Consider the following 17,497-nt stretch of genomic DNA (forward strand, 5'->3'; position numbering starts at 1 on the left):
CAACAGGTAACTTGTTAACCAGTTAACTGCGTTCGACGAGTATACACGTCATCTTAAACTTGAAATGATAGTAATCCTTTCAACAATAAATTATTTCTTTCTTCAAATAAACATGTAATTCTTCTTTGTTTTGCTTCGGTTTTTCAGTAAAAAATACCCTAGATACATTCGTCCTGCGTTTGACGAGTACACACTTCAATTTTTGATTTTATTGCGCGTAAAACGAGAGATTTTTTAAACTAAATTCCACAGTTAACAGGTTAAAAAAAGTACTGCACGTTCTTGAAAAAAAAATGACAAAAATCGTCTTTCGTTCGCAGCATCACCATGCGTTATACTTCTCGAGATTCATAGTGACGTTGCCAGGTCGGCGAGACAATAAGAGAGCATAACGTCCGGCCGGGATGAACGTTGGAGGATTAACCGCGAGCGCACAACAAAGTCGATACCGCCGATCAATAAATCAGGCCTCGCGACCGGTTCGAGAGTGGTATTAAGGCCGTATCGCATTACGCGGAAAATAGGCCGTCCGAACGAATATTTGGACCGCGACCAGTCGGACCAGTCCCCGGTGGGGTCTTGCTAAGGATGCGTCCGCGGGTACCGAATCATGAATAAATTTTAACGAGATTGCACGCCGCGCCGCCGAGAACGAGCGAAAGTGGGGAGGGCCGGGCCACTAGCTGTATGCGCACGGACGAAGGATGATAAATCAAGCTGCCTAATCAGACCGCTTCATCGAGCCCACTTTTTGGGAAGTTATTAGGGAGGCTGCCGGAATGGAGAACCGATAACGCGGCCTAGCGAAAAAATCACCCGGGATGAAATTGAATAATGACATCGACGGAATGCGGCCGGACAAAACGAGCCCAGAGTTACATGCGTTTTAACAATGTGCGATACAATATGCAAATCATGCTGAAAACAAAGTTATCCCTGTAGCGAGGGGAGATCCTGGAAGATATATTTCCGCGAGGAATTGTTTATTTCTCTTGTATGAACTCGCTGACACTTATTACACGTGATTTCTATGGGATGTACCAAAGTGCTTAATTTATTGAATATTGTAGTATCTACGTTATTTTGATGTGTTTCGTTTTCTTTTGGTTTTTTTCAATTTCCGTTTCTTTCGACGCTGCGGATGTTTGAAATAGTTAAGAATCATGTTTTTGATTATTGTTAAGCATTTACACATCATACATATGGTTTTCTATATTTTTATGATTAATTAACTTAAATTATGCTTAATTTCCATAAAGTTCTCTTGTAAAACTTAATAAGCGTAATAAATAATAAGAATTTTCGTCAGATCCATCCCTAAAATAGGTAAACCGGATTTCGATAACTAGATAAACAAGAGTTAAATAAACCTAAACCAACTAAACATGTATCTTCGTTCTAATGAATTTAAAAGCTCTCCAACTGGATACGCGGCTTCAAAAAACTGTCGTTGAGTTTTTGCAACGTCCTCGCTTTCAAATAAGTCCCATTTATATGCGAACAGGCTAATGCCAGTAACATTCGACGTAATACATTAAGAAGACAGAATTACGCTAGATAAGATCGTGCATGCAGAATAGTCATATAAGATTATCGTCAGCGAGCTGACGGGAAGACTGGCCGACCTGTGTGGTCTAATGCGACGAACACGATTCCAGCCGCCTAATCGGTGTTTTTCGAGAACATTCGAGGCAATTTCAGCTACCAAGGCGCGCGACCGAGCCTAATGAATAGCATTTAATTAAAGCCTATAAATCTGCAGCCAGGTCCCGAAGCGGAACAGGGAATTTCACGGTCGACCGAAACGCCGAATCGGAAAGCTGTCGCCGGACAAGATTTTCGAGCAAGCAATAAAATTTCAGGAATGTGTTGCGCTCATTTAGAAACATAGAGCCCGGCGACTCAGTAACTTAGAATTCTGTTGATGCCGTTCGGTACCTTGTAAACCAGGTGCTTCCCGATTAATTGTAAGTGTTGCTTCGGTGCTGGGACGAATGGGAGATCGTTCGATCGAGAAGAGAATTGAAAGAAATATCCTTTTTTTCTGACAAGAAATCTTTAATTTGTAGAATATTCTAATGTAATTGCTACGATTTCAAAACAATTTGTTCGCGTATTAGCGACATTGAGAATGCCGTATTAAAGTAAAGGCACCAGTAACTAACCAGGTATCAGTAGTTGAACATTTTGCAGTAATACGTAAAAAATAAGGTTTTCAAAAATAATAACCTAATAAAGGCACGACAGATACGCTGCAGCATCTACCGTGCCAACTCCGAAACACTTTTACCTGAATTAAATTGTTTATCGTAAAGGCGAACAATTTGTTTCATTTACGTTGGTTGTATACCTTCAATTTCCAACATGGAATTACCTTTTTTTCATTTGTATTTGTCCTTTTACTTGTAATTTGTTATAAACGTTGCAAATAGACGATATTACAGTCATCTTTAGTGTTTTTGGTTTTACTATAAGTGGTCAATTGCTAACTAACATATGGTCAATTATTGGTTTTTTCGTTTTAAAGGATGGTCAACTTCTGACGCAAGTACTGAATTTCCAAAAATGTCTATAAAATTTGGGTAACACAACTGTTTCAAAAAAGTTCGCTTTGGTACATAATGTAAAAAGTTCAAACAGTATTTTCGCGTATAGAGTCTCTCTTTTTAATAAAGGAGTAAGCGTTATTATTCATGCAGAAAATTCTTCTTGACTGATCCAACTATTGGTGCCTTTACCTTAATTAGTAGAAAAATACATCTCCGAAAAAAATAAAAATGGATCTTACTAGTGGAAATGGTTATAGTCTGAGAAAATAATAAGAATGCAATGCTCGAAACATAAACTGTACTGAAAGCTTCTGCAATTCTCATAGTTTAATGAATAAAAGAGAAGAAAGCATTGAAAGAAAAAGAAAATATTACGGAAAGAAACCATACAGTAAACGGATGAAAGAAGAAAATGTACATACAAGGAAAAGAATGTCTTAAAAGCAGTTGCAATAGCTCCAGTAAACAAACTCTAGCATAAAAATGTAAAGGGACAACTAGATAATCCGTGTCATCTTCGTTCAGTCGCCATTAATAATTTCCTTCATTTTAAGACGTAACCATTCGATTATTGCAACACATGAATTAGCCGAGCGTTATCCGCGAACTATGTAGCGTAATTCATGTTTCAATATTATCGTAAGGTGCGCGCTTTACTAGCGGCAAATGCTCAAGTGTTTAATATGCGATAAAAAATGTTATCGAATTCAAAGCACGCAGAATGCATTAGACACTAGGTGAGTTTTTCCGGGGAAACGCGGATAGAATTAAATCAACGTTACAATTTATAATAGTAAGCCGACATTAATTATTCGTATCATCTTATCGGTAATTTATTTGATAACGTTCTACAAGCGAATGCACTTAATGAGCTAAGATGTTTAATAGATTTTTACAGGAACGCAAAACCGGACGGGGCGAGGTTAGAAACACCTCGCCCAGTCGTAAAATCCTACACAAAGTCTCGCAAGCCGCGAACCTGATGACGCAACGCGGGATTCTTGAGGGGAAAAACAAAAGCGAACAAGCCAAATAAATTGTAACGAAACGGACGCTACGCGAGAGGGGTAACCGGCATCACCGCTCTGAAACTCGTATACGAACGCGAGCACCGAAGAATATTTATGCAAATGAAAGTGTAATACGCTCACGATACAATTTACTTCGTCGTTATCTTGTGCTTTACTATCACAACGCTTACCAGCGGACCGAAGAAACAGTTAACACATCTTCTCATAAAGGTACGGCTAGAAAACGAATTTTAATTGCAACCGCTCTGTGGCGCGGCAGATGACGATCGCATCTTTTATTCAGCTACTACAGTAATGCTCCCTTACATTCCACAATTTCGGGTCCCAGCAGTGGAATTTAACCCAGCAGAAAAAATAGGAGGAAACTATTTGCTTTCAGGAATTGACTCGAGCATAGCCTGACAAAGGCAGAGAATCGATATAGTGAGCGGAAGCAGGATAGGCACAATCCATCGAGCATCGGGGGCCGAGACGTGGGACTTCAAAGCGATGCCGCACGCGTCAAATATAAATATGCAATGAAGAAAATTTCAATTGTAGTAATTTTAACCTTACCTTTTCAAATCTAATGCCAGTGAATCGAATCAGTTTTACTGACTTAATGTAGTTAATGAAATTAAAGGTTCGTTTCCCCAAATGAGTATTTAGACTCATTTTAATGATAAGAATCTTTTACAATTGAAATTTTCTTCATTACATGTTTACACATGACGCATGTGGCATCTCTTTAATCTGTGTCTGTCTCTCTTCCCCTCATTGTATTTATTTTCTGTCTCTGTCTACTGGGATCACGTTACACAGAGCTCGAAACAGTGAGTAATGGGGGAAAAGTAGGGATGATCAATGGAATTAAGTCGAGCAGGTTTCAAATTTAGTTCTTTGCTAACATAGAGAAAATATTCAAATTCTAGCTGAAACATGTACTATTGTGAAGGATACATATTGGTTAAATATGTGTGAGATATCTATTTCTGAATATTTGCATTAATCTTTGTATTAATGTTTGTCATTTTACCCAGAGGACTTTATCATCAAAGAAGAAACTACTCAGAATTAGTTTACAATATGAATTTCATTAAGAATGTGATATTGAATAATTTTATGAAGTCTTAAAGTGAAAAGATCAATTAGTAAGACCATAGCTTTTAAATCAGACGATACCTACAGCACAATGAGTACTAAAATGCGCCCAACCCAAGACAGTGAAATTCAATTCAAAACTGATTAGGCGTAACAGGTTCCAATTAAAGTAAATCAAACCTGAAGGTAGCACGTAGATCGGACTAGTATCAAGAAACAATCATTAAATTTTAACGAATAAGAGAAACATAAGTATAGTTCTAATCCAAGAGTTCATAGTAGACGTATACATCTAAAAGACCTGTATTGCACATCCTCAAGATGCAGAATTATTAGCTTTGAATCTCTCTAATAAAAAAGAAGGTTTTAAGTCTAAACTATTAACTGCTAATAACACAACAACCCAACGATTTAGTATTGGTAGAATCCTAAGATCGAGATCTCAGAGGACCAAAGCCTTCATCAAATCAACCAATGAAAAAAGACACTGTTCGTAGTTCAGCATAGATCTATGCTATGGTGCACAAGTATTAGAAGAGAAGAACTAAATATTCTTTACCCTGGCACACTACTAGACTCATGGAAACCTAGCAAACTTAGTGCTGATGAAATGCTAGGGATAAGATTGGGATAAGATTCTTAGCTAGCCAGCTAGAAAAAAAGAACTATTTGTGGTTCATGATAGGTCTAAAGTATGGTGGTCAACTGCTATGAAAGAAAAGCTTGCATCTCGTGCTTATTAAATATCTTTAAATTTTCAGAGTGCGATTGTATAATTTACGAATAAGATTGTATTCTTAAGTACACAAAAAATGGAGTCTCCTATGGAGTACCTAACGAGGTTATACTCAATGTAATCGTTACTGAATATAGAAATTCGACCTAAACATAATGTCACCACTTTGCACATAGTTAACACTAAAACCACTCCAAATTAGTCAAAATAATCCGTTCCTGATTTCTTCTTATACAATTATTTGAAAGACAACAAACGATTGTCTAAGAAATTACCAAAGAAATTAACTTCATGACACGCAAACTGAATTATAAATCAGTTGAAATCTCAATAAACGCACTTTTGAAAATCCTATAATAAAATTAGAGACAGACGCTTCGATTGCTTAGTCATTTTAGTGTTAAAGTATCAAGAATAAGTGAAGAAATAGCCGAAACTCGAAAACATGTTTTCTCCGGAAAAAATCATAATTTGCAAGAGCCGCGTATCCGGTGCATCGTTCACTCGGCGGTTTGTAAACGAGTCGAGGAGAATTGATTCGACACGATCTCCAGGAGGGTTGAATGAAGAAACAGGACGAAAAGGAAACGGCAAGTCCCCATCCTTTTTACGGCTTAGAGGCTTCGTTCGTTCTTTTTCCTTACTGAGAGCCACTGTGGATAATTGGAACTGCACCCACAAACTTTGTGTCCATCCTTGCAATTATCCTGCTTTCTCGTACCCGCTTGACTCTCTCCATTTCGTGTAATTTCATTACAAAAATCATGAAACAATCGGACGATTCTTGTAAATTTAAAGTTAGCTAAAAGCTTTTCATAAAATACATACAATCCATTTGTATTAAGGGTAATAAAACTTCATTTTTTATGAAATTTTACAGAATATCAATTGATCTCTGAACGGAAAACAACGAGTTTCATTCGCGTTTCCTTAAGAAGTAGACATATAACGATTTTAATGAAATAATACTTTGAATATAAATTTATGAACGTTTTTATTGTGTCCTTAATTCTTTAAACTGTTACATTTCTGTATAATATTTTTAAAAAATAGAATTTTAGCTACGCATTTTTTTAACTAACAAGTTTAATGTCTCTGAACAATATTCCATTTATGTACCTATTTTTACTGATCTAATTGGTTTTCGAATATTTCAAATACGAGTGAACTATAATCATCTATAAAGTGTCTTCCATATAAGAGGAAGCTGATATTCTATCAGTAAACGTTAGGCTCAGTTAATGACGAGTCAATTCGTTCCTCGTTCCCCTTAACCTCTTCAGTAGGGGTGTCTACTATGGTCGATAGCTATCACATGCATACGTAGGTACCGGGGCACATCGACTGCCGTACTAAAGAGGTTAATGCACGATGCATTCCATCGTGAGTGATAATAATGCACATGTGGCCGATAAACTTTTCCCTAGTACCCTATTACGGTTTCTTTAAAACGCCACTTCGATCGGTAAGAGTGGCAGATACTGGTGCCAGATTGAAGTGATAAAAGCATTGGTACTTACGAAAATATATCTCAATCATTCCCACCGCAATCAAGAGTGGGAATTCTTTTTTTCATCCCGCTAGCATATTGAATTTTAACGTTCGCCGTGGCGACGCTAAAAACGTACCCATAAAATGCGGAACGAAAATCAAAGATGAATGGAATCTTTTAAAGCGAAAGAATGATAGCGTAATAATAATAATTGTTTTGCTACAGAACTTATATATTTATGGGAAAATAAAATAAGCGAAGCATAGTGTGTCGATAATTTATAATAACGTCTAGTGACGTTTATGTTTGAAAGCAATGATGCTTTTAAAAGCAAAAGAAAATTCAGAGTATGAACGCATTAGAATGAAATTTTGAAAACTAAGATAATATAATAAAAAAAAATGAAATGAGCGTTTAATTAATTCTTATACATCCTGTGAATGTCACACAAATTAAATAACATTATTAAGAATTTAAGTGTCATACTTATTTTCGGACACATCATATGGAAAAACATTTGCAAACATATGTTTTTAACCTAAATCGACATTATATTATATTATGCATAATGTAAACGTATTTGTACTTATAATTTTATATTTTATGGTTTGTAATTTACACTGAATTTTTTATTCACAAATTTCTTTAAATGCTGTAATAGTAGCAAACGTTTATTTTTCTACTAGAAGAATAAAAATCCTGACGTATACTTTATTATATTGAATAACGAATACTACAAGTAAACCTGTCATTTTATGATCATGAAATTATTATTAATTTATTACTATACTTACTATATTTATTTTACATAAACCCTTTTCTTTGTTTAGTTCCTCGAGAAAACAGTACTATGATTACTTCTTCAGTTCGTGAAGATCGCGTGGAATGCGATAACTCGACGAACTATTCAAATTCACGTAAATTATGCCAGAATTATAGGTAATATTGACTAATTGTAAGAGTCATGCTACTATGCAATAACCAATTAAAATAATAAATATGTAGCTGTGAAAAAGAAAATTAAAAGTGCCATTAATATAGAAAATATAAAACTTAAATGTTCACAGGAAACAGACGATTTCCATTTGCGAAGAATCGTCTGGATCTAGTGCTGCAACAAGAGATTCAACTTCAACCAATCAAAAATGGTTATAGATCAATTTCAATTAGAAAAACAATAATTAAAAAGTCAACATATTATTATGTAAATGCCATTCACTATTTTTTTCTTAAAGTAAAGGAACAATACCTACTTGTGTAATCCAATCAATTTGTGACAACGCATGGGATAAATTCAAATCAACTATCAAAGATTATGAAAAGACCTGTATCGGGTAAATAAAATACGATCTGTAATTTGAAAAAAAATTCTTGAAAGTAATCACAACATTTTTTTAACGCAATTTAACTTTTAAATTCTATAAGAGAAGCAGCCTCTTCCATTTACATAAACCAGTTAGTATGTGGATCAATGACCGATGATTCTACTATATCTGATGATGATTTTAACTAGACATGTAATTTTACCATTTGTTAAATGACAGTGAAGTTATTTTAATTAAAGGAACATAATAATTATTTTTAATATATTAAATACTATTATTTATTTTAGTCATTTTTACTTTGACTTTAATTTTATTAAGAATTTTTTATTATTATACTAGGATTTCGTAATAGCGTTTGACCATAATACTTACTATAACTACTAAGATGCTTGACCATAATTATATAGTAGAATACTTGATAAATCTGAAATCGACAACGTAAAAACAAATCAAACTGAACAGAACTAAAACTTCTGTAGAAACAAGAAGTCTTCCCATCATTCCATCTGCGAAAATTACTCAATATGTGGTGAAGTACTAGGAGATCATGGGTCTTTCTCAGAAGAACTTCTCAGACAACTTCCAAGGTAATATTTCAATCCCAATAATTACCAGTAATTATGAGTAACAACAGAGAAAATTGAAAGCTTTAAATAATGCCCACACAGAACGAGACGCACGAATGAGTCCCAAAGACACTGGGAAATGATGCTTCACTGTGAAAGGGCTGCGTTTCCAAGGGCAACGTTTAATTTACCTTTATCCTCGAGGGATGTACGTATACTGTCAGCTAAAAGTTTGAAATCACTATGTAAATTGATGAAATGAAAGATACAGATACTTATTAAATCAACAAACATAAGTAACTATATAAATAACAAAATGAACTAAAAAATGTCTTGAGTCTAATATCTTTCAAGACTACTACTGAAACCCTTTTCTAAAAAATAAAGACGAGGACCTCTAGTAGCTGTTCCGAAAAATATTCAGTTATAAGAAAAGTCATAATTTCACTGAAAATTTACACGTGATTCCAAACTTTTGGCCGGTCGTGTCTCATTGAAAGAGACCCGGCAAATCGAAACGCCGAGAACTTCATTAAGCCGAACTGCTAGAACGCAATTACGGAATGTTGGCTGACGGGAACGTGCCGCGGTCAGTAATTAAAAAGTTATTATACTCAGGCCCGTTTGTACTGGCACTTGTACTCAACTGCGGCAAGAAACTCATGCGTGTACCAGAAAGATGTAAATCATGCTCTCCTCGTGACACTGTCCAAGTGAGTACCGTCTTTGATGAAAATTTATTGTTTGGCTTCCGGCTAATACCGTTAAGTATTTCTCACGCGAACGCCGATATGAGTCAGGTTTTAATGGAATACGCGCTTCAAAGTATCTTGACAACAATGTTAGCCGTTCTACCAGTACGCGGTGTTCGGAAATAAAATGGAAATTAAATTTCGATGCAAAAGCAGATTACTTTTACTCTTTAGAACCCGTAAGTGTTTAGCAAACAGCACAGTACATTAATAAGTACTCACGCGTCCAAATAAGGGAGATGAAATACGGAAGAGTATAGTTTAAAACTACGTAGAACTTTTAACCCTTTAAAACCTGTGAAATTAGAATTTGTAATTAAAAGTGTAATTTTGTTGATAATCAAATTTTAATATCCGAAAAATTATAGACATTATTCAGCAACAATAAAATATTGATTATATTAGTAAATGTTCTAATGAACACCAATCAGTCTGTGATTAATAATCACTGATTATGGTTTCAAGTTTAGACTAGTAGGCTGCATGAGGAAAGACAATGAAAGAATAGTTCAGAATGAAGTCATAGGGCTGGAAGGGATAAAATTCAAACCAGACCGGCACAGTTACTGAAGTCAATAAAGATATAGTGATCGGGAGCTTTGTGGATTTTACTACTTATTTTATCACTAATAACATCTATGTGGATAACTCCAAAGTTGGAAGACACGATAGGAATAACCTAATTCGATCACATGGAACATAAAACAAATAACAGATCAGAAGAACTTAGAATAGAACATAGTAAACAGATGGTATTTACTTGACATTGACAATATCAGAGATTGGAGAAACTCGATATAAACAGTACTAGAAAAATAAAATTTGATTCTATCAATTAGACCAAACTTTTCAACATATTTTTGTGAACTAATCTACAGAAACAGGCATTGAATTTAAATTTATTTCATTTATTACTGATCTGTTCGACAAGATATTGAAATAAAAACTATTTTAAGTTTCAATAACGTTTTTTATTTGTTTTAATACGTTTGCAGATGGTATAAATATATAAATGATACTAGATCATAAAAGTTTGTACCGATATCTCGTATATTTAATACCAGAGGGCTTCTGAGGTAATGCCTTTCCTGCTTCTACTCAATCTTTCACTCATTTTTATGTAGACTATTCTTAATGATGAGTTCATTAGCAGTTCCAGGAAAAAGTGCCCCTTTACATTTCCTTTAAGAAATTTCTTTCCTTCTTCATCATTTCCGCACATTATTTACAGCCATCATAAGACAGATAATCTTGCATACAAATGTGTTGAAACTGAAAAATCCAGGAAATCTTAGAAATGTAAAAATTCTAGAAACTCTTAAATATGTTTAAATAAGACTAATGGTATAAAAAGTTCTAACTGTCTCAGATATCTTAGATCGAGAATACTGTAAATCATTTTAAACTCTTGAGCAATTAGATCCTCCAGATATCTCAGCTTCACCAGACCCTCCCAATTAACTCAGATCTCCCAAACTCTCTAAAATCTTCAAATCTCTTCCAAATATCATTTAAGATTCTCCTATACTGAGTTCCATTTCTTCGCGGTCATCTGTAATAAATCCATTACATACTAAATCACATATTGAATCTCAGCACTCATGTACTATATGTAATAAGGATTACCGATATTGGATTATATGGTTCTGATATCGTTTTCATTGAGTTCTATCATTTTCCCAATCCTTCGCACTCGACCACCTGCATTCAAAGTCCTTCGTATTAAATCTCCTACGCATGCAAGGAGACATCTGTACTGTCTCCCGAGTCCAAAGTCATTCACGTCGGGTCTCCCAAGTCCGAAGTCATTCATGCTGGGTTCTGAAAGTGTGGAGTCTTCTACACTATAACCCACGCCACCATTCTATCTTTCTATCGTATCCCATTCATTCGGACCTACATGTATATATATTATTTATACTTTATTTTGTCTGGTCATATGTATCGAGTTCTCCATATTCAAAGTCGTCTTCACACAATCTCACGTGCTTGGAATCGACAAGTCTATGCATACTGCAATTAAGTATAATATTGATTAACGCTATTTTTAGCGAAGGTGTCACGAAGCACCTTTCAAAATTATAAATTAACTTAAAGTTATTTTATAAGTCATTTATAAATTTATAAGTTTAATTATTTCTCCTCAAATGACATTCTGACTTCTCTTATAATAATTATACAATTAATTTAGCGGTATATGTTTTGATTAAATTATATTAAGTAATTTAATAGATTTTATTAAATTACTTCTTGGTAAAAATAGTTTTAATATCATCTCGAGATATTCAAAAACACTAATTCTAATTGTGAATTTTTACAGATCAATACACAGCCGCAAACAGAAAACACATATCAATATATGGAACCAACTGATACGTCTGAGGACCTTTGATCCCATTTCCCGTGAAAATCTAATAAACCGTCTAACTGTACTACTGTAGTAAGTAAGTTATTCAAATATATAGAACTTCTGACAATAACCGTATTATCTATATTCAATAATTAAAAAATTACAAGATTCATGTATCGGTAAGGAATCGAAACATATATAAAATCATAAAATCTGAATGAAACGGAGAACAACGTCAACTTAAACATACCGAAATTTATTTTACACGTGTGTCGTACATTTTAGCAAGCAGAATAGCCTAGAATCTATTTGTCTGGAAGGTCTGTCATTAAAGCCGGACGAAGGTATACGACTCCTTACGGCGTTGTACAATTCTCGTGAAACAATGAAATATGTGTATTGTTGGCGCGCATTCGAGAAAATGGTTGGCATCTCGACGGACGATCACTATCGGGCTGGATCAAGATTCTATCAGGAGAAAAAGATCGAGAAATGCGACTGGTTCCACGCGATCGGTTGTTTGGAGTGTCTCACCACACTGTCCATAAATTATGCGTATATAGCGACACCCACGGGAGATCTACTTGTCACTCTGGCCAAGTATACTGACTACTTAATCTTTTCATTAGTTTTCATCTGTTCCACGAAACCACGATAATGACTGGGTATTACCGGATTCGACAAATATTTTTCCTTGCTAAACTTAAAATTATTTGATTTACTATGAAATATGATTTCCTTCGTGTAGAAGTGTAACATAAACTTCAAGGACGCGACATAACTATAAAAAACTATATTTTTGTGAATATAATGTATAAGGGGAACTGAAATTAACGTAAAATCTATCATCAAATTGTATAGTTATTTATCTTTAAATTAGAAACAACAATTATATTTAAGTAACGTATTTATTACATGATTAATTGTAATAGTATAAGGTAAGATAAAAATGAGGGTGTATGTTATGAAAGTTACGCAACAATTTTGATTTCTGTTATCAATTAAAAACTCGTATTAACACGTTATAATTATCTATAAAGCTAATTTTACATCTAATTAGAATTCTGTTCACTATTACTGCAAACATAGAAAACTTCAACGAAATTGGCAATGGCTGCAACTGCTCTGCTTAGAGGAAGAAATTGTGCAGAGCCGTAATTTGATGAAAGATGAAATAGTCCTGATACCTGAAAAAGCATGGAAGAAAGCACATCTTCTTGCACCAGCACTGAAAATACAATACGCTATAAGTAAACATAGTGATAAATTTCTAATGAACTCTTTATAAACAAAAAATTAATTAAGTACGTTTTACAGTTAGGATACCAGAGTTTGATATTCACAAAAAGTTATTAACTAAATACACACGAACCCATACCTTCTCACTATCCACTGGTATCGATCTCAAATTTCGACAACCTTGGTGCCTCGATTCAACAATTAAAATATTCTGTTCTTGGTATCCGAATACTTTAGGTAATCACGCCAAATTATTAATATCCAATTCAAACAATAATTTTTATATCAATAAAAAACACATTTTATTTTTTATTGGTCATTTGAAATTTCAAAAGCGGATGGTGAGTACCGCTATCTATGAACAAATGTCGACATTAATTTCATTTATCAGTAGAAAATGTTAATATCGACTGAGTTAAAATGCTAGTGATTTTAGCGACCTCTAAACTTTAACTTGTTTCACCCGTTCAAATTTGATTTAACTTATTAAAACTCAATTAATTATTTATTAATTGATTGATTATATGATATTAGAAATAAAACAAATATACAATCGTAAAAATTTTTCCTTTTTAGAAAGTAGAATTAAAAGACAATATTTTTTTACATTTGTACAGTGTACTTATACTTGCAATTGTGGCATAACCGAGAAAACTTGGATATTCAATTAAAAAGACTGTTTCTGAATCTGCCGTCTCTTCAAGTTTTTGAGTACACCGGTGAAATTCGAATGTTGAAAACACTTTGTGCTATGTGTTGTCAAATACAATCCGGCAGTTGCAGTAATTACTATATATACATATATTTAAAAACTATATCCGTAACTATTAATCATTATATATTACAGATGTTCATAATGTTAATATAAAACTTCAAAAAGTTTTCTACGAAAACATAGATGAAGAAAAGTGGATTAAAAGTGTAAGGTGCTTAATAGCTTGTTTTAAGCACGATTTTGAAAAAATGGGTGTTAAGTTTAACGTTAGCTTCCATAATTCTTAACCACAGAATCACTATTAATGAAAAGTCTATTGTAATTGCGGGATATTTATTATTATGTTATAATATTTGTGAAAAATTCTAAAAAAGCAAATACTTAAAAAAATGCGAAGTATAATAAGACAAATTAATCATTGCTATTGTAGCAATTAACTTGTACTTTTATATTACAAATAAATTATTCGAAAAATTGTATAAATATATTATGGTTCTGTTGACTCTTGTTGTTCAAATTTCGGGTACTTTGCTTCCACTTCAGCCCACGTAATTTTACCGTAGGATAGATCTCGTACAACATTTGGAAGTTCATCCAACTGTAATTAAAATAAGGAATTATTTTTCTTTAAATCCTCCACTTTTTTTCAAGATATCAAAAGTATTTACTTACATTTATTCTAACTTGTTCCATACTATCTCTTTCTCGTAATGTTGCGCTATGAGGTGTTTTCAATGTATCAAAATCTATAGTAATTCCAAACGGTATTGCAATTTCATCAGTTCGTGCATATCTACGTCCAATACTTCCAGAAGAATCATCTATCTTGTGAGACACATCTACTTTTGTAAGATTCTGAGCTGCAAATGAAATTTGGTGAATATTGTTATATAACGTTTTTCATTAACAGCATACTTACATAACTGTTTTACGAACGGTGTAAATTCATCATTATTACTAAGTGGTAACACCGAACACTTTAATGGCGCTACAACTGGTGGCAAACTAAAGTAAGTTCGTTTTTCATCCCCATCCCTTGCTTTAAAGTTATGTTCAAAGACAGCATACATAATACGTCCTATACCGAAAGACGGTTCAATTACAGATGGAATTATTTCTTCTACATGTACAGTTTTTTGATATCGTTTTACTTGAATCATATCCTTTGTAATCTTTACTTCAGTATTATTAGAAAGCTTCAAATCTTGTTCTCCATCCTCATTAAGAGCAGACTCTAAAGCATCAATTTTACTGTTACTTAAAGCTGCTAAAGCATCCTGAACTAGTTTACTTTCCTTCTTAAACGTTTTTCCAATTAAAACTTTATTTGGTACTATTTCACATATATCAACATTTTTTGGTGCTGATAATTTTTTTTCTGCTACTAATTTAACTCCAGTAGCTTTAGTATGTTGTGTTAAATCATAAGCAGAGCGATCTGCGCAACCAACACATTCTATCCAACCATAAGAAGTTAAACATTCAGCATCCCAACAATCACATGCATAATGAGCCATCTCATTTCCCATGTGTTGACGGAAACGTAATCTTTTGGGATCAATTCCTACCTTAATTAAAAATTGATAAATTCTACCCATAAAATATCCTAATGTCTCATTAGCTATAAGCTTTGTTAATACAGCATCACCCAATGTAATATGTTGTGCACTCTTTCCATCCATCTGATTGCAAGCTGAGTATAAAAGTACACTTAAATCTTGAACTGTTTCAAATTTGGGATGATTTTTGTCATTAGGATCACAAAAGTGTTCTATTTCTGCCATAGTAAATTCTCTCACTCTTATCAATCCAGATCTTGGAGAAATTTCATTACGGAATGCATTTCCAATCTGAGCTGCAGCGAATGGTAACTTCTCTTGATTAAATGCAAGTAATCTCTTAAAGTTTACAAAAATGCCTTGAGCAGTTTCTGGCCTCAAGTATCCTTTTACAAGACCTGAAGGACCAATTTGAGTAGCAAACATTAAATTAAATTCTATTGGTTCTGTTAAATCATTCCCAGAAACAGGAGACTTCATATTGAATTTTGATAAAACAGCAGCCATTTCATCTTTTGTCATACCATCTAATTTAATAATAATGTCTTTGCACTCAGCCCGCTTGTTTTCATCAGTTTTTTTATCACTAATAACTTTTTCTAAATGCGCTTTAATTAAATGGTCTAATCTAAAACATTCCCCAGTCTTTACATCTTTTACCATTAAGTCTGCAAATCTTTCAACATGTCCAGATGCTTTAAGTACTGGTTCTGGTGTTAGAATTGAACAATCAACTTCAAGCATTTGCTCTTCTAGCACAAAGAAATTTCTCCAATTATTTAACAAATTTGTCTTAAATGCACAACCCATAGGGCCAAAATCAAATTGACCAGTAATTCCACCATAAATTGCAAAAGACTGGTCTAAGAAAAATCTACGTTTTAAAAGATCTTCCATTCTTGCTCTATCGAATGTAACTGTTTCTGAAAGAGATAATTCTTTTTCTTCCAATAACTTCTTACGAAGTTTAAGTTCAGCGACTGCTTTCTTGACATCCAACTCTGGAGCTCCATCAGATTTAAGTTTCCGAACATAATCACCCTTTAAATGAAATATAATGACTAAATAATACATTTTATTTTAAATAAGAGAATTGAAAATAGTTACAGTAATAATATAGTTACAGCAATAATATAAAATTAAACTCTTTAATTCAGATATTTACATTTATTGTAGTAAAAATCAATGCTGAGATATAAATATATTATCATCTTCATACACGTGTAAGTATGTTTAATAATAAAGAATAATCATCCATATGGTACTCACCTGTTCTTTAACACTAGCTCGAAGAGGAGACAGAATTTCTTCAATTTTTGGATCAGACATATCTTGAACAATTTGTATTTTTACTTTCCTGTGCTGTTTGTTGGTACCCCACTTGTTGAAATCGGCTAACCTAGTAGAAGCAGTAAACTTTCGAAGAGGTTGCTTATAAATTACAATATTCTTACATACACCTCGTGCAGTAACTCTGCAAAGAAAATATAGGTTACGCGAAATGCACTGCATTAGCGATGTCTTCTATTTTAACGGTGGATGAATACACGGCTTCAATGCCTTTTACTTGAACTTCTGGAATTCCAGGCCCCAATTTCTAATATTACGGCACTGTTGGCGGTCACAGCTGATGTAATTTCAAATAGCTTTACACGAAATAAAATTGGAGAAATACGATAATACTATAGCGCTTAGTTATTCCCAAATAATGTATCTTTAATTACTCTTTCTATAATATGTTTCAAATGACAATATTTTCAGCGAAATATGAAACAAATATACACTCGTAAATACTTTATAATGTTACTTTTTTTTGTACTCTTATAATGTCTAATATTAACACTAAAAATAAAGATCATATTTTATTTATAACGATGTTTTTATACTTTTTTCATAAAGAATATATTCCAAAACAAGTAACATTATATAGATACAACTAAAAAACTCCTAGTTAAAAAGAAAAATAAAAAATACAAAATGTGACGCATATTACACATAGTTATAAGTTTCTCAGGTTTTTTTATTAAATTAGTGAAGTATCACCAAACCAACTTATATATTACAAAAAGAAAAGAATTGTTTTTATCTTAATTTCGAATGATT

The 17,497-nt window shown here is 33.4% G+C and overlaps 2 protein-coding genes across 2 annotated transcripts; one reads left to right on the forward strand and one right to left on the reverse strand.

Annotated features, from left to right (window-relative positions):
* The first annotated feature begins 9,342 nt into the window (after positions 1 to 9,342).
* On the forward strand, positions 9,343 to 14,122 carry LOC116424749 (uncharacterized). The gene is made up of 8 exons (XM_076367832.1): positions 9,343 to 9,368; positions 9,436 to 9,492; positions 11,852 to 11,971; positions 12,167 to 12,481; positions 12,971 to 13,131; positions 13,199 to 13,357; positions 13,738 to 13,902; positions 13,968 to 14,122. The coding sequence occupies exons 1-8, from the start codon at positions 9,343 to 9,345 to the stop codon at positions 14,120 to 14,122; spliced, it is 1,158 nt and encodes a 385-aa protein (XP_076223947.1).
* A 91-nt stretch (positions 14,123 to 14,213) lies between these two features.
* On the reverse strand, positions 14,214 to 17,103 carry GlyRS (glycine--tRNA ligase). Its single transcript, XM_031971547.2, has 4 exons — positions 16,664 to 17,103; positions 14,755 to 16,435; positions 14,508 to 14,695; positions 14,214 to 14,433 (listed from the first exon to the last, which is right to left on the reverse strand). The coding sequence occupies exons 1-4, from the start codon at positions 16,904 to 16,906 to the stop codon at positions 14,323 to 14,325; spliced, it is 2,223 nt and encodes a 740-aa protein (XP_031827407.1). The 5' UTR covers positions 16,907 to 17,103; the 3' UTR covers positions 14,214 to 14,322.
* Positions 17,104 to 17,497: the final 394 nt, after the last annotated feature.

Source organism: Nomia melanderi, chromosome 5 (genome assembly GCF_051020985.1).
Source record: "Nomia melanderi isolate GNS246 chromosome 5, iyNomMela1, whole genome shotgun sequence".
Classification (NCBI taxonomy): Eukaryota; Metazoa; Arthropoda; class Insecta; order Hymenoptera; family Halictidae; genus Nomia; species Nomia melanderi.

Bases quoted from the DNA above. Each gene is read 5' to 3' on its own strand.
- LOC116424749 (XM_076367832.1), top strand. From the start codon at position 9,343: ATGTTGGCTGACGGGAACGTGCCGCG. The intron at 11,972-12,166 runs GTAAGTAAGTTA...CGTACATTTTAG, and splicing joins CGTCTAACTGTACTACTGTA to CAAGCAGAATAGCCTAGAAT. The intron at 13,903-13,967 runs GTAATTACTATA...TATATATTACAG, and splicing joins AATACAATCCGGCAGTTGCA to ATGTTCATAATGTTAATATA.
- GlyRS (XM_031971547.2), bottom strand. From the start codon at position 16,906: ATGCAGTGCATTTCGCGTAACCTATATTTTCTTTGCAGAGTTACTGCA. The intron at 14,696-14,754 runs GTAAGTATGCTG...TTTCATTTGCAG, and splicing joins ACCGTTCGTAAAACAGTTAT to CTCAGAATCTTACAAAAGTA. The intron at 14,434-14,507 runs GTAAGTAAATAC...TTTTAATTACAG, and splicing joins TGGAACAAGTTAGAATAAAT to TTGGATGAACTTCCAAATGT.